The sequence below is a fragment of the Pseudomassariella vexata genome (assembly GCF_002105095.1).
Source record: "Pseudomassariella vexata strain CBS 129021 chromosome Unknown BCR38scaffold_9, whole genome shotgun sequence".
NCBI lineage: Eukaryota > Fungi > Ascomycota > Sordariomycetes > Amphisphaeriales > Pseudomassariaceae > Pseudomassariella > Pseudomassariella vexata.
In genome coordinates, this window is record NW_024467964.1 from 2,030,354 (window position 1) to 2,049,432 (window position 19,079).

At 50.4% G+C, this 19,079-nt stretch overlaps 5 protein-coding genes across 5 annotated transcripts; 3 read left to right on the forward strand and 2 right to left on the reverse strand.

The window, feature by feature from the left end:
• Positions 1–5,269: 5,269 nt before the first annotated feature.
• BCR38DRAFT_411012 (uncharacterized protein) lies at positions 5,270–6,136 on the forward strand (the record flags this gene model as incomplete). The annotated part of the gene is made up of 1 exon (XM_040858533.1): positions 5,270–6,136. One exon carries the CDS (start codon positions 5,270–5,272, stop codon positions 6,134–6,136), a length of 867 nt encoding a protein of 288 aa, XP_040714451.1.
• Positions 6,137–6,656: 520 nt separating this feature from the next.
• Positions 6,657–8,863, forward strand: BCR38DRAFT_243940 (uncharacterized protein). The gene is made up of 2 exons (XM_040854416.1): positions 6,657–8,661; positions 8,715–8,863. Exons 1-2 carry the CDS (start codon positions 6,825–6,827, stop codon positions 8,723–8,725), a joined length of 1,848 nt encoding a protein of 615 aa, XP_040714452.1. The 5' UTR covers positions 6,657–6,824; the 3' UTR covers positions 8,726–8,863.
• Positions 8,864–9,001: 138 nt separating this feature from the next.
• On the reverse strand, positions 9,002–10,470 carry BCR38DRAFT_345930 (putative cytochrome c oxidase assembly protein; the record flags this gene model as incomplete). The annotated part of the gene is made up of 2 exons (XM_040856219.1): positions 9,002–10,073; positions 10,139–10,470. The coding sequence occupies 2 exons, from the start codon at positions 10,468–10,470 to the stop codon at positions 9,002–9,004; spliced, it is 1,404 nt and encodes a 467-aa protein (XP_040714453.1).
• Positions 10,471–11,067: 597 nt separating this feature from the next.
• BCR38DRAFT_486881 (uncharacterized protein) lies at positions 11,068–12,565 on the reverse strand (the record flags this gene model as incomplete). The annotated part of the gene is made up of 9 exons (XM_040864084.1): positions 11,068–11,211; positions 11,326–11,412; positions 11,472–11,711; positions 11,762–11,917; positions 11,980–12,054; positions 12,110–12,187; positions 12,234–12,264; positions 12,322–12,527; positions 12,554–12,565. The coding sequence occupies 9 exons, from the start codon at positions 12,563–12,565 to the stop codon at positions 11,068–11,070; spliced, it is 1,029 nt and encodes a 342-aa protein (XP_040714454.1).
• Positions 12,566–14,903: 2,338 nt separating this feature from the next.
• Positions 14,904–16,612, forward strand: BCR38DRAFT_518463 (zinc-regulated transporter 2; the record flags this gene model as incomplete). The annotated part of the gene is made up of 6 exons (XM_040865130.1): positions 14,904–14,994; positions 15,061–15,087; positions 15,148–15,263; positions 15,317–16,236; positions 16,298–16,425; positions 16,478–16,612. 6 exons carry the CDS (start codon positions 14,904–14,906, stop codon positions 16,510–16,512), a joined length of 1,317 nt encoding a protein of 438 aa, XP_040714455.1. The 3' UTR covers positions 16,513–16,612.
• Between the last annotated feature and the right edge of the window lie 2,467 nt (positions 16,613–19,079).

A 19,079-nucleotide genomic window follows, 5' to 3' on the forward strand; every position in this document is an offset into this window, starting at 1 on the left:
TCGGAGGCGGGAAAATTTGAAGGTGAAGTGGCAAAGGCAGCTACGAGCTTTGTGGAAAAAGAATTTTGCGGATGATGACTTGGGCAGTGAGGGCGCTTTGACAGTTTGCCTTGAGGAGGTGGAGTTAAAGGGGTGAGTTACAGTCATTGATTGGTTGACTATAAGTACCACTAGGAATTCTCTTGGTCCGTGCGGACCAGTGTGCTGCCTGGAAATTCGAGATCAAAGGCTCAAGTTGGCTAGATCACTCTTGTGAGGTGTTCGACTTTACCAAGATGCACCACATTCATTCTGCCCTTACCAATGTGAAGCTTGGCTCTCGCTCATATAAGGACTCTAGCACTCTCTTATTTCAGGATCTACCGATCGCCAATAGTGTTGGGCATATCAAGAACCAAGTTGGGACAACGTACTTCCTACACCTTCCAGTAGCTTGGTTCGCAAGCCGAGACTTCAGGGTTGCTTTCACAGCCGAAGCAACCATGAGCTTCCGTCTTGCATGATGAATACCAGGCTGCCAAAAGCAAGGAGCAGGAAGCAGCAATGCATAATAATCCCTGCAACATGCAAATACGATGGATACCTATCGTACCAATGTACCTTATGATCATTTGCATCATCCCATTTAGTCTGTGTCCCTTGAACTTAGATAACTATTCGTTTATAGTCCAGTCGGCTTCGTAGAGCAACCGCTCTGAACTCCGCAATAGGTCAGGTCACCCTACTGTAGGCAGTCACTCTAACAGAGCACCACCATTACCCCCGCAATGCAACTACATGCAGTGTTGGCAGTGTTGGCGATGCTGGCAATATAGTCGAGGGACTATGAGTTCATTCTCTTGCCCCCAACCTGTGGTTCATGTGTTGGACCACACCGTAAACTGGGCCATGCGGTGTACAATTTGCTTCCCGAGGCGGTCCGAGACTTACCAACCCAACCCATCTTTCGGCGTGTCTCGCATCTCTGGCATAAACCGGCATCCTCCGATCTCCTTCACCGATCGGGTGCTCCTTTGCGGAACCTCCGAATCTATGATTCGTTGGGCATGAGAAGCGATATTCACTGTACCCAACGTGCACCAGGAATAACGGAAGACCGCCCAGACTCCGACTTCCCTTCCTGGGTCTACGGCAGCACGCAATCTACTTTATGCCCCTCCCCCACGTTGTGTTGCCGCTGATCACGGCTTAGCAGGTAGTATTGACGGGTCGTGTTGGTTATGTGTCGCATCTGTACCACACTGTCCTGCATGTCCAATTCGCTGTCCTCTTTAACAGACACTAAGCGGTATGTCACTTTCAGTTGGACTTAATATCTTGGAAGCTGACATTATATCGTACAATATACTTCATGACACGTTCAGAGAACGAGACGAATCGAAACTACCGAGGCTAAAAAGTCAAGCTCGGGGGTTTGACATGAAGCTACAGAATAGAAGAGCTGACAAAGTTGTCCCGTCCATCCTTGCGCGAATGTACAGAGAACAGTAGACGATACGGTCGACAAGACCGTTGCATCTGCTATGATAATCCTCCGGAATCAGTTGGAAAGTTTCTCTGCACGGAGTCCTGCCGTGTCTGTCTATTGGGCCACTTGTTGATCCTAGGCCCGCGACGATAGCTATATTTCGACTACGATGATCTGCTTGTCGCCAGAGCACGCCACACTTGTTTGATATACATTTTCTCCAAGTCTCAATATATTCGGAGATCATGGTGAACAGTTGGACATACCGAAACAGCCACGGCGGCAAATCCTCCGGTGGCCATGGTACCAAGCTAAATTATCTCGTCATCTCCACGGATTTTCGTTGTTTCAAACACGAGAGAGACAAAGATTGCATAGCTTCGTTCTCATATCTTTAGTGATTGTTATTGTCCCAAGGTGAAAGAGACCCGCGGCTAAACAGGTCTGGGTTCGGACCTGGCATGTTATTGTGACCCAAAGCGCGCTTAGTTGAGCGTCCCTGTCGATCTTCCGAGGGCAAGGGTTTCAATATACTCGGAACCAAAAATGCAACCCGGAAGCATTCTATTTCCACCTGTTACCTTTCAATACGAAGCACCTGCCTGCCCTTCCCTAATACCTGCGCCCCTGCTTGTTACCAAAGTTTCTCTCGGAGATATATGGCGAACTATACTTTTTCGGTACCCCGGCATCAGGATCGTTATCTACGTTGCCATCGAAACGTCAATGTCACCTTGGATCGCAGTGTCTCATGTCTCACCGGATGCCTGGTCAACCAACAGCAGCTCGGTTCAGATCTCAACTTTACACGGGTCAGTGACCTGGCTTCGGGAAAATGTACATTGATCGATCGATACACGAGCCCTGGCCCTAGTCCATTCCCCGCAAAGTCCCTACCTGGATTCAAGTTCACGCAAGCAACTGACATGCGGGGATGCTCGACATACCCCAATCTTGGTACATGCATAGTAGTTGTTAGGCGAGAGCTGCATTCTGCCGGCTCCCCAAAATCGCATCATCAAGCGAGGTTGGAGTGTGTCCATTTACCTCGCTTTTACCACCAACCAGCACGGCTGTTTTTAAACCTCCGATGTTATTGTGTAAAGACTTCATTTTAGCCATACACGACCGATGTCGATATCTTGGTCGTCTACCTCCTCGTGATCGATGACGATCATGTGCGAGATAACATGTGCTGTCGGCACATACGAGATCAGGCCATTGTGAATGACTATACTGATCATGCGGAGAAGTGGCCGGCATTCAAGCTGTCGAAGTTCCCATTTCTTGTCTAAGCGCAAGTAGTGGCACTCCGCAACGAGCGCATAAGGTTGCGGGCTCCCTCGGCATACGGCGAGTATTAAAGAAAGGCAACATTTGCGGACTGACTGTGGATCTCATCACGGTGACGAGATGGACTGATTACAAGCTCACTTGATAGCAAAGTTAGATCTTCTAGAATTTCCGTCCGGAAAGAAGTCTGGAAGTAACGAGCCATGGCTGAACTTCGAACTCGACTAGCCTGCTTGACGACGATTCCTGCAGGCGCAAAGAAGTCAACTGATCAGATAGCCTCGATTAGTTTGTAAAGTAGCAGGTAAGTCGGTCAATTTTAAACGTGGCAATACGAGAAACAACGTCTTTTGAGGTATGTTATTGTCATGAACATGACAATGTGAAACTCGACATGTAAGCTCGTCCAACTGCGATGAACAATTGCCTTGCTACGAAATAAACACTTCATTCAGGGACAGGAGTCAAACCAAACTGTCGAAAGCCAGCTTCGAGTCCTATGAGATAGACATGATTTACGCAGCAGCCAGTGAGATTAACTCATTTTGGTCACATGGGACCGAGCAGGGAACTTATGTTGAACAAGCCCCACAACCCCGAGAAGAACCAAGCCAGGATCAATGGTGTCTCCTGCCCCTGAATATCAACCTTTATTCCGCTTCGCTTAATCTGTCCGAACTCATATTATCATCGGAATAGTGACTACAACTTCGTCAGTCACGAACCAGTATCCTCCATTCTCTCCATTAACCTCATAATCACTACTCTTCAGTCCCCTCTCAATCCTCCTCTTTCTTCTCCTCCGCCTTCTGCTTCCCCCAAACCACCCTTCCCATGTTGGCATCTGTGGCCGCCGAAGATAATGCTGGGTTGAGTGCAGACCCAGTATCACAGTCTCGCTAGTATTGTGGATGTCAAGGAAGCTGGGAACCAGGTATCTGCGCAACGCACCCGCTATAACTGATCCCGGAATTATGAGGTCTAAATTACGTGCATGCATCGCACATGGCTTAATTGTAAGCACCTGGGACTTGAGTGTGAGGACATCATTTGAAATCGTTGCACTATTCACTACGTACCAGATCACATGTAGATAGCAAAAACGTGCGATGGTACCGCTATGATCAACTCCATATATATTCGCCTGTATCAGAGTTTTCTACCATGAGAAACTGGTGTTGAATCCCCTACTGAGATTAGCCGATTTGTCCAAGATGTCGGTCTCTTCACAGCTAGTATCCACAAATGTCATGATCGCATTTAGAGGAGGACATGGTCGTAGATTACCACTTCCAGTGATCATGCTACTTATCAATCACCTTTATCATTGCTTTGGGAGAAGACGGCTTCATTTAAATTTTGAGCCGATGTAATAGGAGGTGACTCCTAACAGGTAGTAGAGACTATAAAGAGCTTATTAACAGAAAGTATAATAGATACTAAGTGCTTGGAGTAGTAGGCCAAGAATCAACAGGTATAGACAATATCTTACGCCTTAATGATAAAATATAAAATCCGCGTGCGTAATAGTCTTGAAGTCTTCTAAAGGGTGTATAGTGAGCCTTGTTTCGAGAAGTGAGCGGTGAGTATCAAGATGTTTTACGCAGTTAATTTGTTCGCCACGTTCTAGTGATGTGAAGTAGGTCAACTGAACTTCACTATTGGCTAGGCGTACCAGTTCTTCCACTTTTGGAACACTTTACTATGTGAAGGATGCAATATGATTTCAACTTGCAACGTTGAGAGACGTCAAGCCTCAGATTGTTTCAAGACAGTTGTTTTATTACAATCAGGACTAAGACGAGACAAGTGAGCTGACAATCACTGGTGGGGCCATATGGGGTTCAGGCAAAGATTTCCAAGGCCACTTTTCCATAGACACCTGCACTGAAATCTTACGCCGGCTTTGTGAATCTTTGTGGGGTTTCAAGTTGTCTGCGAAAATGTGCAATCATCAGTCACGTTGTCCACGTCACATCACTGCTGTTTCCAATGAAGCCGCTACACTAGGTCGTGTCACGTAGAAGAAGTGTCCCAGCTGCTTATAGTGAAAACTTTGAAGCCGTTATCGTCTAAGCGGCCACCGTCTAATCCCATAACATGATCCATGAATGCAAATATATGAGGTGAACAAGACGGATGTCCCCGGGTGAAGACACAATTTTCGGCCTCCGAGCTAAGCGAATTTTGGAATCCGGAAACCCCTAGGCTGCAGCCGGAGCTGTCCGTGTAAGTATCAGCATACAAGTTACATTACTTGAAAGTTTCAGTGGTATAAGAAATATATCAAGTTAATAACTGTTCTCCAGCTTCTCTAAACTCGGAAATTTTAATTAACTAAAGTTAAAGATATATAGGCGGCTTCCCTCTAACAATACGCTATATGACTAAGGTTAGCGTGGTTTGAAGCATCGACCACCACAATGTTCGAACTGTCTTCCGGCTCACGGCCTTTTTCCAACACTTCAACTTAGCACCCTCGGTATACTTATCAAGTCAGCCTCAAAGATGTCAAAATTTCCAGCTGATGAACAATTCCAATCACCACTTTTTAAATTACCCCCAGAGGTGCGCGATTTGATATACTGCCGAATCCTTCTCAACGGGGCCAAAACACAGCACATTCGAGTTTACTACCGCTATCCCGCCCCAGGATGCCTCCAGCGAGGCCCTTGCAGTCCCATTGCGGACGAGGAATTCATCAAGGAACAAATCAGCAGCGATACCTCGAGCGAAGAGCTCGACTCCCGTTTGACAGACTACGCACGTGATCCTTACCGAAATGGACACTTCAACTGTCAACAGATCTTGAAAGACGATCCTAGGTTTCAAGAATATCAGCTCAGCTCAGCGGTACCTTTGTTCCTAACCTGCCGCAAGATCTACCGAGAGGCGGTGCCCAAATTGTACTCATTCCGCTTCAACTACTTCGCGGACGCGCTCTTGTTTCTGCGGTATGCAAGGCTTGCAGAGCTGGACCGCATCAGAAACGTCGAATGCTTCATGGAGATAGAGTACTTGGCGGACGTGGATCTTCGCGAGCTGTGCGGCAGGCTGGCCAACTTGACGAGTCTGCAGCGACTGCACATTGTCATGGATCCGGGGCAGAAGGAGGATTCTAATGTGCTGCCCGTGAAGTGGTTGGATATGCTGAGCTTGATTAAACGGCCTGAGAGATATGAGGTGCACGTTTTAGGTTTGGAAGCGGATGAGAGTGAGAGCTACGAGCCCGCTTCGGAGCAGAGACCGTTTGTGCTATGGCGGAAACGGGAGCCGGCTTGGATCTATGGACAGGCCGAAATTCTGGCCAAAGGTGTCAAGGCTATCCCTGATGTTTGCAAGATGTATTCTCAACCTGTCATGAAGGATGACTGATCTGTATTTTATATGCATATATGCGGATCAGTTCAGCGAGAGGACTCTGGACAGATGACTATGGCTTGGGCTACGGGTGGACGGTGAATTGTAGATCCAGCCGACTTGGAAGCTGCCTTTGGTATGCTCAAAATGCCGTCATTCGAGCCAGACTTAGGAACCGCAAAAGATCACCAAAATTGTGAGACACAACCGGCTCCTTTCGAACCGCATGTTGAAAGACTCGAGGGGGTGGGAACATTGTATTCCATTCCATGGGGGGCTCTAGGATAGTCTCGCTTGGTCGCCTTTGGTTAGATACACAGAGACCAGCTAGGTATTGAGTCAAAACATTGATCGCATCGATTGGCATACAAGCGTCAGAGTCCTCGACCTCTTTACGCAAGGTATTTTACCTTCAGGTGAAGCAGTCGAATTACTGCAAAGTACTCCTTCACGACTTGGCCACATTGAAGTGGTCACGGGTCAGTTGGGACCTGTCAACTTCTAGTGGCGCACAGACCCGCAGCCTGACTTGATCAAAAAATGCCCCGCGATCGAACCCCTGCACCACGAAAAAAAAAGCCCTTGCAGTGACTCAATTCGGTGTACCCCGCGGTCCTCAAGTCGCATAAATATTTGGACTTCATTCATCCCACTTTCCGGGCCAGAGATCCTACATTGTTCAACGGTCAGCAAATACCCGACCATGGCGGACTCTAGCACTCCTCCCACCGACGCGGTGGCCAACTTGCACCTCGACGAGGTCACTGGCGAGCGAATCTCCAAGACGGAGCTCAAGAAGCGCCAGAAGCAGCGCGAGAAGGAGGCCAAGAAACAGGAGAAGGCCGCCGCTGCCCCTCCCAAGCCCGTCGCCGCTAAGAAGACCAGCGCCGAGGATGAAGAGAAGGAACTCACCCCGAACCAATACTTCGAGATCCGCTCCCGCGCCATCACCAAGTTGATCGAGACCAAGGAGCCCTACCCGTACCCCCACAAGTTCCACGCCAACTACGACATCCGGAACTTCGTCACCGAATATGGCCACCTCAAGTCGGGCGAACATGCCAAGGACAAGGAGATCAGGGTCATGGCAAGAATGTACGGCAAGCGCGCCGCTGGTACCAAGCTGTTGTTCTACGACCTCCGCGATGAGGGCGTCAGGTTCCAGGCCATGTGCCAGGCTCAGGAGGTCCGCGAGGGCGCGCCTGCATTCGAGAAGCAGCACGAGCATCTGCGACGAGGCGATGTCATTGGTATTATTGGGTACCCGGGACGGACAGCCCCCAAGTCCAAGCTCGAGAAGGGAGAGGAGGGAGAACTCTCAGTCTTCGCTACGGAAGTCGTTCTTCTGACGCCCTGTCTGCATCAGCTGCCCGACGAGTACTACGGTCTTAAGGATCAGGAGGTACGACATCGGAAGCGCTATCTCGATCTAATTATGAACCCCAAGACCCGAGACACATTCACTACCAGGCCAAGGGTCATCAAGTACATTCGAAAGTACCTTGACGATGCGGGGTTCTTGGAGGTGGAGACACCCATCATCAACATGATCGCCGGTGGAGCCACAGCCAAGCCGTTCGAGACGCATCTCAACGACTACAACATGGACGTCTTCCTGCGCATAGCTCCCGAGCTTCCCCTGAAGATGCTGGTCGTCGGGGGCCTCAAGCGAGTGTACGAGATTGGTCGTCTGTTCAGAAATGAGGGTGCCGACTTGACACACAACCCTGAATTCACAACGTGTGAATTCTACGAGGCCGGGGCTGATTTCTACGATCTTATGAACCGGACTGAGGAGCTTGTTGAGGGAATGGTCAAGGAACTCACAGGCGGCACCAAGACCACCTTTACCACACAACACGGCGAGACGTACGATGTAGAGTGGAAGCGCCCATGGCGACGAGTTTCCATGATTGAGGAACTTGAGAAGGCAACGGGGGAGAAGTTCCCTCCGGCAGACCAGTTACACACGGACGAATCGCAGGAATTCCTCAAGAAGGTGATGCAGAAGATGAACGTCGATTGCCCGCCGCCGCAGACTACATCAAGAATGCTGGACAGACTGACGGGAGAATTCATTGAAGAGACGGCCGTCAACCCGACTTTCATTATCGAACACCCCAAGATCATGTCGCCCCTTGCCAAGGACCACCGCGAGAAGCCGGGCCTGACGGAGCGATTCGAGGCTTTCGTATGCAAGAAGGAGATCGCAAACGCCTACACCGAGTTGAACCAGCCGTTTGAACAGCGAATGCGCTTCGAGGAGCAGGCACGACAGAAGGCCCAGGGTGACGACGAGGCGCAGATGATCGACGAGACCTTCCTCAACGCACTCGAGTACGGTCTGCCGCCAACTGCCGGCTGGGGTCTCGGTATCGACCGATTGGTCATGTTCTTGACCAACAACTACAGCATCAAGGAAGTCCTGCTGTTCCCATTCATGAACCCGGAACACACCGTCAAGAAGCCGGCCGGAGAGGTCACGGAAATCGCGGAGGCTGGCGCCGAGTCCGCGCCCGCGCAAGGAACTGAAGGCATTGGTGCGTTACTTGCTACACAAATATTTGTTGGCGACAACTGACACACCATTTAGCCCACAAGTAGGTTTGGTTTGCATGGCTTAAGGATGGCCGCATGCGAACTTCTAAGCCGAGGATTGGGATTGTGGGTGTGGACGGAGTAGAGGTTGGAATTTGAGCAGATCTTTGTACAATACCCTAGGGTACATGTCTTGCTGCTGGGCAAAAGCCACGAGTATGACGAGTCTAGATGGTAAAAAAGACATGACGGAGCATGGCTTGTAGTCACACAGACCCCCGCAAAGAGGATAAAAAATACAAGTATAGGTTTTACACATGTTTGTAACACATCGCCACACCTTCACCGTGTCGTCGATTTCAGTTTCCTCTGAGCGGATGCCAGCACATGTTTCGGAACATGCAGGCGGTGCCCTAAGACCAGGCTCCCCGTCAACAGCGCCAAAGCACCAGCTTGGTGAGCTGCAGCCAAAGGGATCGGCACGATGTAAATCAGCGTGCTAATACCCAGCGCAACCTGTATGCACACCAAGTGCACCATACCCAGCACCCCCTTCCGCGCATTGTTGGGCAGCGCTGCCGCGACGCGGCCGGTTCTGGCGTAGGCGAACAGGGCCAGAACGGAGAAGAATGTCGTCGTGGCGAGGATGCGGTGGTCCAGCTGGACCAGGCTGGGGTTCTCGAGCATGTTGCGCCACCACAGGTCCGATCCGTCTTCGTTGCGTGCATACCACTTGTCCCAGAGCTCCGACTTCGGCGGTGTGAGGCCCACACCCATCATGGGGAATTCGTTGTAGATGAGTCCCGCGTCGAGCCCGGCGACCAGGGCGCCTGAGCAGACCGTGATGAAGACGAGCGCTGTCAGGGCGGCGACGGAGCGTCGCAGCGGGACAAGAGCCGGATTCTTGAGCGCTCCGATGGATTTCAACGCCGCCGTGGGGTCGGCTAGCATGCGTCGTGTACGCAGGACACTCAGGCCGGACAGAAGCATCCAGCTATAGCAAACGAAGGCGGTCATCAAGTGGGCCGCAAGGCGGTACTGCGAGACTCGTGGGTGGCTCCCCGGGGCAAACAGGTCGTCCTTCAATCCGCTCTTGACCATCCACCAGCCGATGACGCCCTGGAAGCCGATCAGGCCGCTGATTCCGACGAGGTTGAGGGCCATGCGCTTGGTGACACGCCGCCGCGCCACGAAGTAGATGGTGGGCAGCACGAAGGACATGCCGATTACCCGGCCCCAGAGCCGGTGCGTCCACTCCATGAAGTAGATTTTCTTGAATTCGTCGATGTCCATGTGAGAGTTGAGCATCTTGAATTCGGGACTTGCGCGATACTTTTCGAATTCGGATTCCCAGTCCGCTTGGGACATGGGTGGGAGGGAGCCGGTCACCGGTTTCCATTCTGTTATGCTGAGGCTATTTTGGGCGGTGAACGTTAGGTATCTCAGAATCGAATACTATTGATGAGCGGATTGCCTTACCCAGATTCAGTCAACCGTGTAAGTCCACCGAATACCACAATGCCGAATACGCTGACGGCGCTGCCGATCAGCCAGTATCCGACTGACTTGGAATTCGTCTCTGGCCATGCCGACTTCTTCGCGCTCTGGGCTGCCTGGACTTTGGATCCGGATGAAGCGGTCTTGCTGCTGAGAGAGCCCAGCGTCGGTTCGGTGCTGGACCATCGTACGAGGCGCTGTGTGGTCCGCGACGTAGCTGCTGGAAGTTGTTTGCGCAGGCATTGGCGGCAGATCAACGGTGCGGTTGGTACCTTAAAGGCGAGTCTCCGGATCCCAGGAGAAATGAACGACATGGTTGTCGTTGTTGGAAAATTGTTCCAAGACGAACTCTTGTAAAGCGGTCGTACAATTCTCGACAAACTGCATCGATTGATTCACCATGTCCAAGAAATTGGGGCACTCCAACGGTTGCGCAGGGCTGATCATGCACGGGCTAGAGTGGGGGCCCTTCGCTCACGAATCAGGTTGCTGCCATTTCAACTCTGGGAACGAATCAATCTTGGGTCGTCACTTCTCTTGGACTTCAAGTTGATTCCAATAACCAAGTTGGGTTCAGTCTATCCCATGTACACATATTAGGGTATCCGCACTTCCATTATTTACAAATTTCTTTTGTATCGTCCAGCAAGAATCCTGCATAATTCTTCTCCTTGTGTTCCTTGTCCAAATGTCAGTCGTAATTACCTCAATTGTGCTGCTAAAACAGCAAAGGCCTATTTCCGTCACCAACCCATTCGCCGTCGCGCTCGAAACCACGGTGTAATCCACTCCTGAGTTCATCAGCTGAAAAGACAAGCAACCGTACAGTTACAAACTTGGCCACACTAATACTTCATTCCGTGCCTGACCTCCGTTATTTTCCATCCAACGCCGTGCTGGGATGGTTTTCATCACTCATTTAGGTCGTTCTTTTTGCCTCCAAGCAGCATCTCCCTCAAGCTTCGTTGGTGCTTCTTTTCTCGAAGCTCGTAGAGTGGCTTGTGCTCCTCGTGGATATCGTGGTCGTCGTCATAGTCGATGTGGACAAATGCTCTCTCGACATGATGCATCGTGTTAGCAGACATGAACAAGACTTATAGGTGCCTCGCCCCTTTTCCGTCATGGAAGAATTGCTCACCTTCAAGCTTCCGCTGCAGCGATTGACTAACATCATGCGGGATCTTCAAGGGGAGGTCCTGATTCGTAACGATATCGACTTCGACGTAGTACTTCTGCCCAGCGTGGTATGCGCGGCACTGCCATGGTATTAGTATCATGTACGTTTGACCAGGGCTTTACCACTCGCCGTGTCCACTTTTAGAATCTTATCATGTGTCATGGTCATGTAAATGAGTTTAGAGACGAACTTCCTTGGCGCAGACTTCCCGACCAGGAGCCAGCCACACTTGTTTGAAGGCACTGGACACCCCGAAAGGAGGATAAGAAGGGCGATGCAGATGGCGCCAATAGCGTCCAGGTCCCACACAAATCGCGAGCCAACGACTGACATGATGCGACCAAAGCCATTGACAATAATGTCGTTGCGATGGTCGATCTGGAGATGGTGAGCAGGTGCCCTTCTCTGTCGACTCGCGTGGCACTTACAAAGCACACATGGACCGAAGGATATTTGCGGTATGTAAGACAATAGAGCATGAGACTGCCTTTGGCCGCGATGGCTACATCAACGAAAACGATGGAGACGATATGAAGCGACTCGGACTCTATAGGCCCCTCGCCAAGCGACCGTCCCGACTCGACCTACATCTCAAGTATGAGCAAATTTCATAAGAACGGGCTATGTGATTCCCACGTTGACTTACCAGAAGCTGGATGGCAACCGTGGTCATTAACGCATAGAATAAGATGACGCCGATCGTCTCAATCCTTGTGCGGCCCTAGATGCCGGGTCAGCATCACGCAGAGAGCACCTTGGCATATTACAAGACTTACTATCGGATACTTGTACAAGCTGGCTCTGGCAGCCATACGCGACGTTATCAGCACTGCGAATGATGACACAAGATCCATCTGTCTACAGTCAATCGGCAGTACTTCATTAAAGCAGAGGCTGTACGGACAAAGGCGTCTGCGGCAGTTGCAAACAGCTACCAAAGGTCAACTAAGTTTACCATAAGAAGAGAACGCTAGGGCCACGCACCTACAGTGACTCAGTGGAGACGGCCGCATAGAGCTGAATCACGAAGAGGCAGAAGTTCACCGTGAATGATGCATTGACAGCGAACTTGATCTTCGGAGCAACTCGAGCATCTTCTTCAGCTTTCAGATGCTCTTCATCATCGGCACCGAGAAATTGGTTTATCAGCTCGTTCTGTCTGTTGTAGAACGTCTTGAGCTTCCTCTTCTCGCCCTGAGGATGGTCAGTCTTCATCTAACGCTGGGTGACATTGTCTCGGCGATGCCGGCCAAAGTTGAGGGGGTCTGCGTTGAGGTCAGCAAAAGTTGCAACGATAAGACGCCGCCCAGACTCTGGATTCTGAGTGACCGGAGAACGATCGTTGCTCTCTTTGGCCAGCAACGGCTGGGACGGCTTGGCTTGAGCCGAGGTAACGGGAGTGGTAGCATCTTCCGTGGCAGTGGTGTTGCGTTCAGTGCCTCCACTCCAGTCAGCTCATGCCATACTCTCGCGAAGTATAACGAGATCCATTGCATGGGGTTCAAGCATTCCAACCACTTCCGGCCTTCGGATATTATGTTGTCATCGAACACAGACACACCTGACATGGAAAATTTCTAAATTTGGAAACAAAAACCACCAGCTGTGGGAAGATTGGTTGGCAACTCGGGATTGGCCATGTTGCATTTGGTTGCGCGTCACTAGGGATACGAAGGTTGTGTCTGCAAAGGAAGAGTTCGGCCGGTCATGGTTCGAGGCCACAATATTATATCACGCCAGCTGCTACGGACCAGCGTTGAGGGAACCAATGATGACAGCATCGGCAAGAGATTGGGTGGCAGGTGTATATCCTCCCCACTCTGCAACCATGGCAGTTATCACTTCCTGTCACTCTCATGAAGATCGATCTACTTGATAGATGTTCTAGAAGGTCTGTTCACAAATCCTCGTGTGAGGTCTCGTCACAGTGATCTTGGCATTTAGCTGAATCAATGGGAGAGACCGTTGGGCCCTGGTTGTGGCCTGCATAGACGATTTGACCGCTACGGATTGATCAGAGATGACTACTACGTAACGCGTTTGGGCCAAGTGGTACGCCTTACAGCTAGCACATAGGGGCCCCGTTTTCATTGTCGAAAATCGTCGAAGACGATCACCAGCGAGATCTGGGCTGAAGCCGGAGTGATTCGCAGTTCCGATTGGACACACTTGTTTCATCCAACAATATTCGCAGGACGGATTACCAAAGAGCCGCAATAAACCATGTCGCAAAGTGGCTCATGTCGTTCAGCATTCCCCCGGCTTGTACAACCATGCCACCAACCAAATTTAGCTCCAACAGCTTGGCAGTTCCGGAAAGGAGCCCACACCCCCAGGTTTTACAGGGCATCCCAGCCTTGCTACGGCTAGAACGGGTTTGAAACTATGTCACCCCTGCTTAAGTCGTCAAAGCTATCTATCGCTATACGATGATACAACAGCACATTTGACATAGGTCATTGTAGGTCTGACGACGTGGACATTTGGAATCGGTATAGGACTACTCCGACCCACGCACTGCCTGACTGCCCCCATGCACGACCCCCGTCGCCTAAGTCCAATCCCACATCAAGTCAGCCGGGCGCGGGACGTGTAGAGTTGGAAAACCTCCGACTCGTTGTATTTCTGCAGCCGCATTACATACTCCAGTTCCACATCCACACGCTGCGGCTGCTGCCGGACACTGTTCAGTGGCGTGAGTGGCGTCACTAAAGCTTGCTATGATTAGGCTTGTGACGTTCATAGTGGGGAAGCAGTGTCACTAGCAAAGTATAATTGCTTAACAGTTGCACCCACAGCCCAAGTCTCTCGCTCAGAATCAATCGACTTCGGCTAGTCTTGCTCACGTCTATACGCCCAGAGATATTGAAGGATATGGGCGAACAGATCGAAACAGTATGTGACAGGCATGTGCTAGGATATACCATGGTCTTTCCGCTTCAGTATTTGCCTGTGACGTGCCTTGGGGCTTGAGCAGCGTACACGAAACCGTCCGAATGTCGTAGCAGGCTGATGTATGGACACTTCTATAAGGGACTAAAACCAGGTGTTACACGCGTGGGCCGCAGTCTGCGTCGATACCTGCCAAATTAAACTAGGGACCCATCTTGAAAGCTTCTTTTTCCTCTCACTGCGGTACAAGCTTTACAGACGTGGTCCGATCTCATATGAGTACCATACACGTTAACCGCAGAGTTGTCTGAAGTGTAATGTCTTGATCAGGCCTGGTAGGTCAAGTGTTGCCTGACAACAAGCTTTATATGAACATGAACGCCTGCCAGATCTCAGTAGTTCGATCTCGGTACTCTTATGCACGCTGGGGATTTCCGTCTTTTGTACTCAATCTCTTTTATCTCTTTACCTTTACCTTCTCTCGGCGTTAAACTCGTCCGTTCTGTCAACCTTGTAGTCGCGGGACGACTTCTTTTCCGCCATTCCTTATCCTTCTGTTATTATTTCGGCTCTGAGTCGTTCAATAGTTATTTGACGACTTTCTGACTATCTTGACATGTGTCATTTGTTTTCTCTAAACTCTAATTTGGTCCACGACTCGGAAAAGAATCACTGAAAATGTCGGATTCCACAGTAAACGTGAAGCCGCAATGTGGCAGCGGAGATCAGGTGGGAGAGTACGATCTTGGCTTGCACGTAGCTGGCCTCTGTAAGTCGTCAACAGCTTTTGGCTTAGTTTCAAGCTGTGGACACAATCAGCTAACACCTTGACTAGTTATGGTATTAGCAGCCTCGATTTTTGGTAAGACAGCCAAAACGCAGAATGCGTCCCCTGCGCAATGCTGATGTCAATGTCCTCCAGGTGCTGGATTCCCAGTAGCTGCAAAGAAAATCAAGTGGCTCAAGGTCCCCGAGAAGGTGTTCTTTGCATGCAAACATTTCGGTACGGGTGTCTTGATTGCAACAGCCTTTGTTCACGTACGTCCATACTCGGTGCCCCAATTCGAAGCATGATCTAATAACCCATGCAGCTTCTTCCCACGGCCTTCTTCAGTCTTTCGGACCCATGTCTTCCAGACCTATTCACCGAGCAGTACCCGCCGATGCCCGGCGTCATCATGATGGCATCGCTCTTCTCTCTTTTCACCATCGAAATGTGGCTTAACAGCAAGATGGGAGGTCACTCCCATGGCGGCGCCAAGGGCTTTGAGTCTTCGCCCTCTGCCAAGACCATGGCCCAGATGGGAGGGCAGATGAGAGAGCATATGGGGCCCGCTGGCAATTTTTCTCGCCCACTTCGACACACCCGCACGAGCCTCGAGACAGATGATGACATCTCATACGAGAAGAAGGTCGCCCAGAAGGCCTACGAGGAGAACGCCACAATCCAGCGTCAGAACCCCTACGCAGACAGCAGCTCCAACGAGTTGGACTTCGCCCACTCCGAGATGCCGCCCTGGTTCATCGTCTTCTACGAGCAGTATGTCCGCCAGCACCTCGAGATGATGAAAATGATCAAGGAGTCCGGAGGCCGGTACCACGAAGATTCCGAGTCCGAACCCGTCGTGTCGGAGAACCAGGCCCCCATCTTTGACGAGGAAGGCCAGCAGGTCGACCCTGCGGTCCTCAAGAAGATGTCTCTCAACATCACCCTGCTTGAGGGTGGCATCCTGTTCCACTCCGTCTTCGTCGGCATGACCATCTCCATCACCATCGAGGGCTTCATCATCCTCCTCATCGCCATCCTCTTCCACCAGATGTTCGAGGGTCTCGGTCTCGGCTCCCGCATCGCTGCTGTTCCGTACGCCAAGGGAAGCATCAGGCCTTGGGTTCTGGTTGTGGCCTTTGGCACTACGGCGCCGATTGGGCAGGCTATTGGGTTGATTACGCGCAATGCGTATGATCCCAACAGTGCGTTTGGGCTGATCATTGTTGGTGTTTTCAACGCTATGTAAGTCATCTACGCTTCAGTCAAGTCAAGGCATTGGGACACGTGGCTAATACTTTTCCAGCTCTGCCGGTCTGTTGATCTACGCGTCGACGGTCGATTTGCTTGCTGAGGACTTCCTGTCCGAGGAGGCGAATGAGACGCTGTCAGAGAAGGAGAAGATCACGGCATTTTGCTACGTGCTGGCAGGGGGTATGCATCCCCTTCCTTCCTGCTTCGCGACATTCATGCTAATCATCTACAGCTACGGGCATGTCCATTGTGGGCGCTTTTGCTTAATATCACATTTTACTGTACACTTGTTAAAAGGAACAGGAGGCGATTGGCGGAAATACCCCCAAGGCTGCTTCAGCCGAGTTTTAAATGTTTGATTGCGAATCACGAATGTCCCGAATGAATGGAAATCAGCGGCTAATTTAGTTCAACACTAACGCCTGCGAGGTGGTCATCGGCTGTCAAGTACTGTGGGCAATATGGCATGTATTGGTGTGATGATGACGCTGATGATGACGGGACTAATCCCCAAGAGTTTGCAGCTACGGAAGGGTTACAGCAAGCTGGCCAAATAGAGAGAACGAACTCATATATACCCCAGGTCACACTCATTGTCAGACTGCCGCCCTCTCGCTACGCATTGGAGAGAGGTCGTTACGATCGGCAACGGACTTTTTTCCTATGTGTGCGCACACAGTCGAACTACTCAGTCACCAGAGCGATTGATGCTTCCAGGATTCTCAGGAGAAACCGCAGAGCCGCGAACAGAGACTATAAGGCATGAAAATGACGGACGCTACTTTAAGAGTCATGGTATTCAGACGTGGGAGCTCGTCCACAAGCTGTTTTGGGTCGGATTGTCACCGAGTCAATGACACCAGCAGAGAAATTGACAAGGTGGATTGAGTGTGTGGGGGAATGGGACAAAGCGAGTCACGTCAAGTACGGACTCGGTGGGACGGAAGGCAGTGGAAAACAATTCGCGCATTTGCCTTATCCCATGTGTACTAGGCCTGTCCCGCATGGGGACATCCACGGGTGTAAGTGCGATATCGATGTAGTCCAATATGATCAAATTTACACCACTTGAAATGTAAAGAAGAAATCGGAAAAAAAAGGGCATGTCATTTGCATGAAAATACACAACATCCTCGGGTATCAACAAGAAGAAAGCTCTTCAGAGGGTAAGCAAAACTCAATTTCGGCTTAGTCTGAGACGTTACACGCTGGTGACTCGAAGCCAGGAAAGTCGAGCATGAGACGATACGCCTCTTTGTTATGTTTGACACGATGTTCGCAGCTGCAAGTCTAAACGGCCCTCCTTTCCAGGCCAGCACTTGGGACGACGCGATGGCAGCTTTGCTGTACTTTAGTCTTCGCATCTTCCCTGACCTGAACGACACTGGCATACGGATTTGCTTTCTGTCATATTGACTCAATCTGGAAGATATTGAATTCCCTTGGTCCCCACACTTCTTCATCTTACTTATCAGCTAGTCCAGAGGCGTTAAGATAGAGCTTTGGCTGCAAAGACAAAACTACTCCTTCAGAAATCAAGGTGCCATGTCTGATAGTATGTAATCTCTCCATCGGTGCATTCCTTTTTTATTGGTCACATAAAGGCATTGCCCATGAGAGTTGACAAATGTCTGCCCTACAATATTCATGATGCGATGGAACATGTAAGAGAACACCAAGACTCCACACCACCACCGGTACTGGCCTATGCCCTGTCACGGTAGCCCTCTATGATAGTCAGTACCTACCTTCCCGGCAAGGTCTGCCCTTGCGCTTCTCGAAATGCTGACAACCAAGCGCCAAGCCCCCGGGTTAGACAAGGTGTCCCTGTCAATGGGTTCCAACTCCATTTTCCTCTTTTTGATTTCCTCTCTTTCCTCTCTTTTTGGTAGGGGTTAACAGTCCGTTTAAGAAACTTTGACAAATCGACCCCTGCTCTGCTTTCTTCCACCGGGCCACCCGGTCAGAAAAAGGCGGGCAAGCGGGTATCCTTGCTTGATGTGCACGGCTACTATGAAAATCCCCCGAACAAACCCACGTTAAGACGTATGAGCTCTGCTTGGCGGCTGCTGGATGGGGCAACAAGTGAGTCCGGTGTAGTTGAGAGGTTGGGCGGTTTCTAGCCAAGACGGAATCGACGACGATTGGACTATGCGCTGCTGATCATGAACATTGCGCTACATCAAGGCTGCAACAAACTGTTGTTGCTATTGCCTGGATACTTTACTATTACTACTATCATATATCACTCGTTTTTGCTTTTCCGGCTGAGCTTAGCATTGGGCCTTTGATATGAAACTGGTGATGGGCTGATGTTAGCCCAGCCGACCTCGAGTTAGAGTAGGGACTGTCTTATGTATGTAATCCCTGAGGATTGTACGGGCTGTATAGACTCGCTTCTAGTTATAATCGGGAATGAAGAACCCGGCAAATCTGCTAACCTCTATCGCGAGTTTTGTCGATGCTCAGACGGCCAAGTATATATGCAGACATATGGAACATATCCAATGGTCGCATCAGCGTGTCTTTGGGAGATACCCGTATCCCATCGGCTCTTTATGCTGCCCACCAGAGTCCCGAATCTAGAAGATCTCTTGAAAATTTTGTTACTAGAGCTATAAAACATGATACCCTCCCAAGAAGCCAGGCATTGAAACACACCGTGTCTGCGACAAGCTTCTACCACTTGGCTGTCGGAACGCCAACGAAAGCCGACGACCAGTTTGATGGGCAAACCCTATGGTCAGATCCTGTCTCTCAGATCATGATGTCGGAATTTCTAGAAGTTAGTTCTGCTGAGTGTATCTATTATGTCTCGGCGTTAGGGATATGTT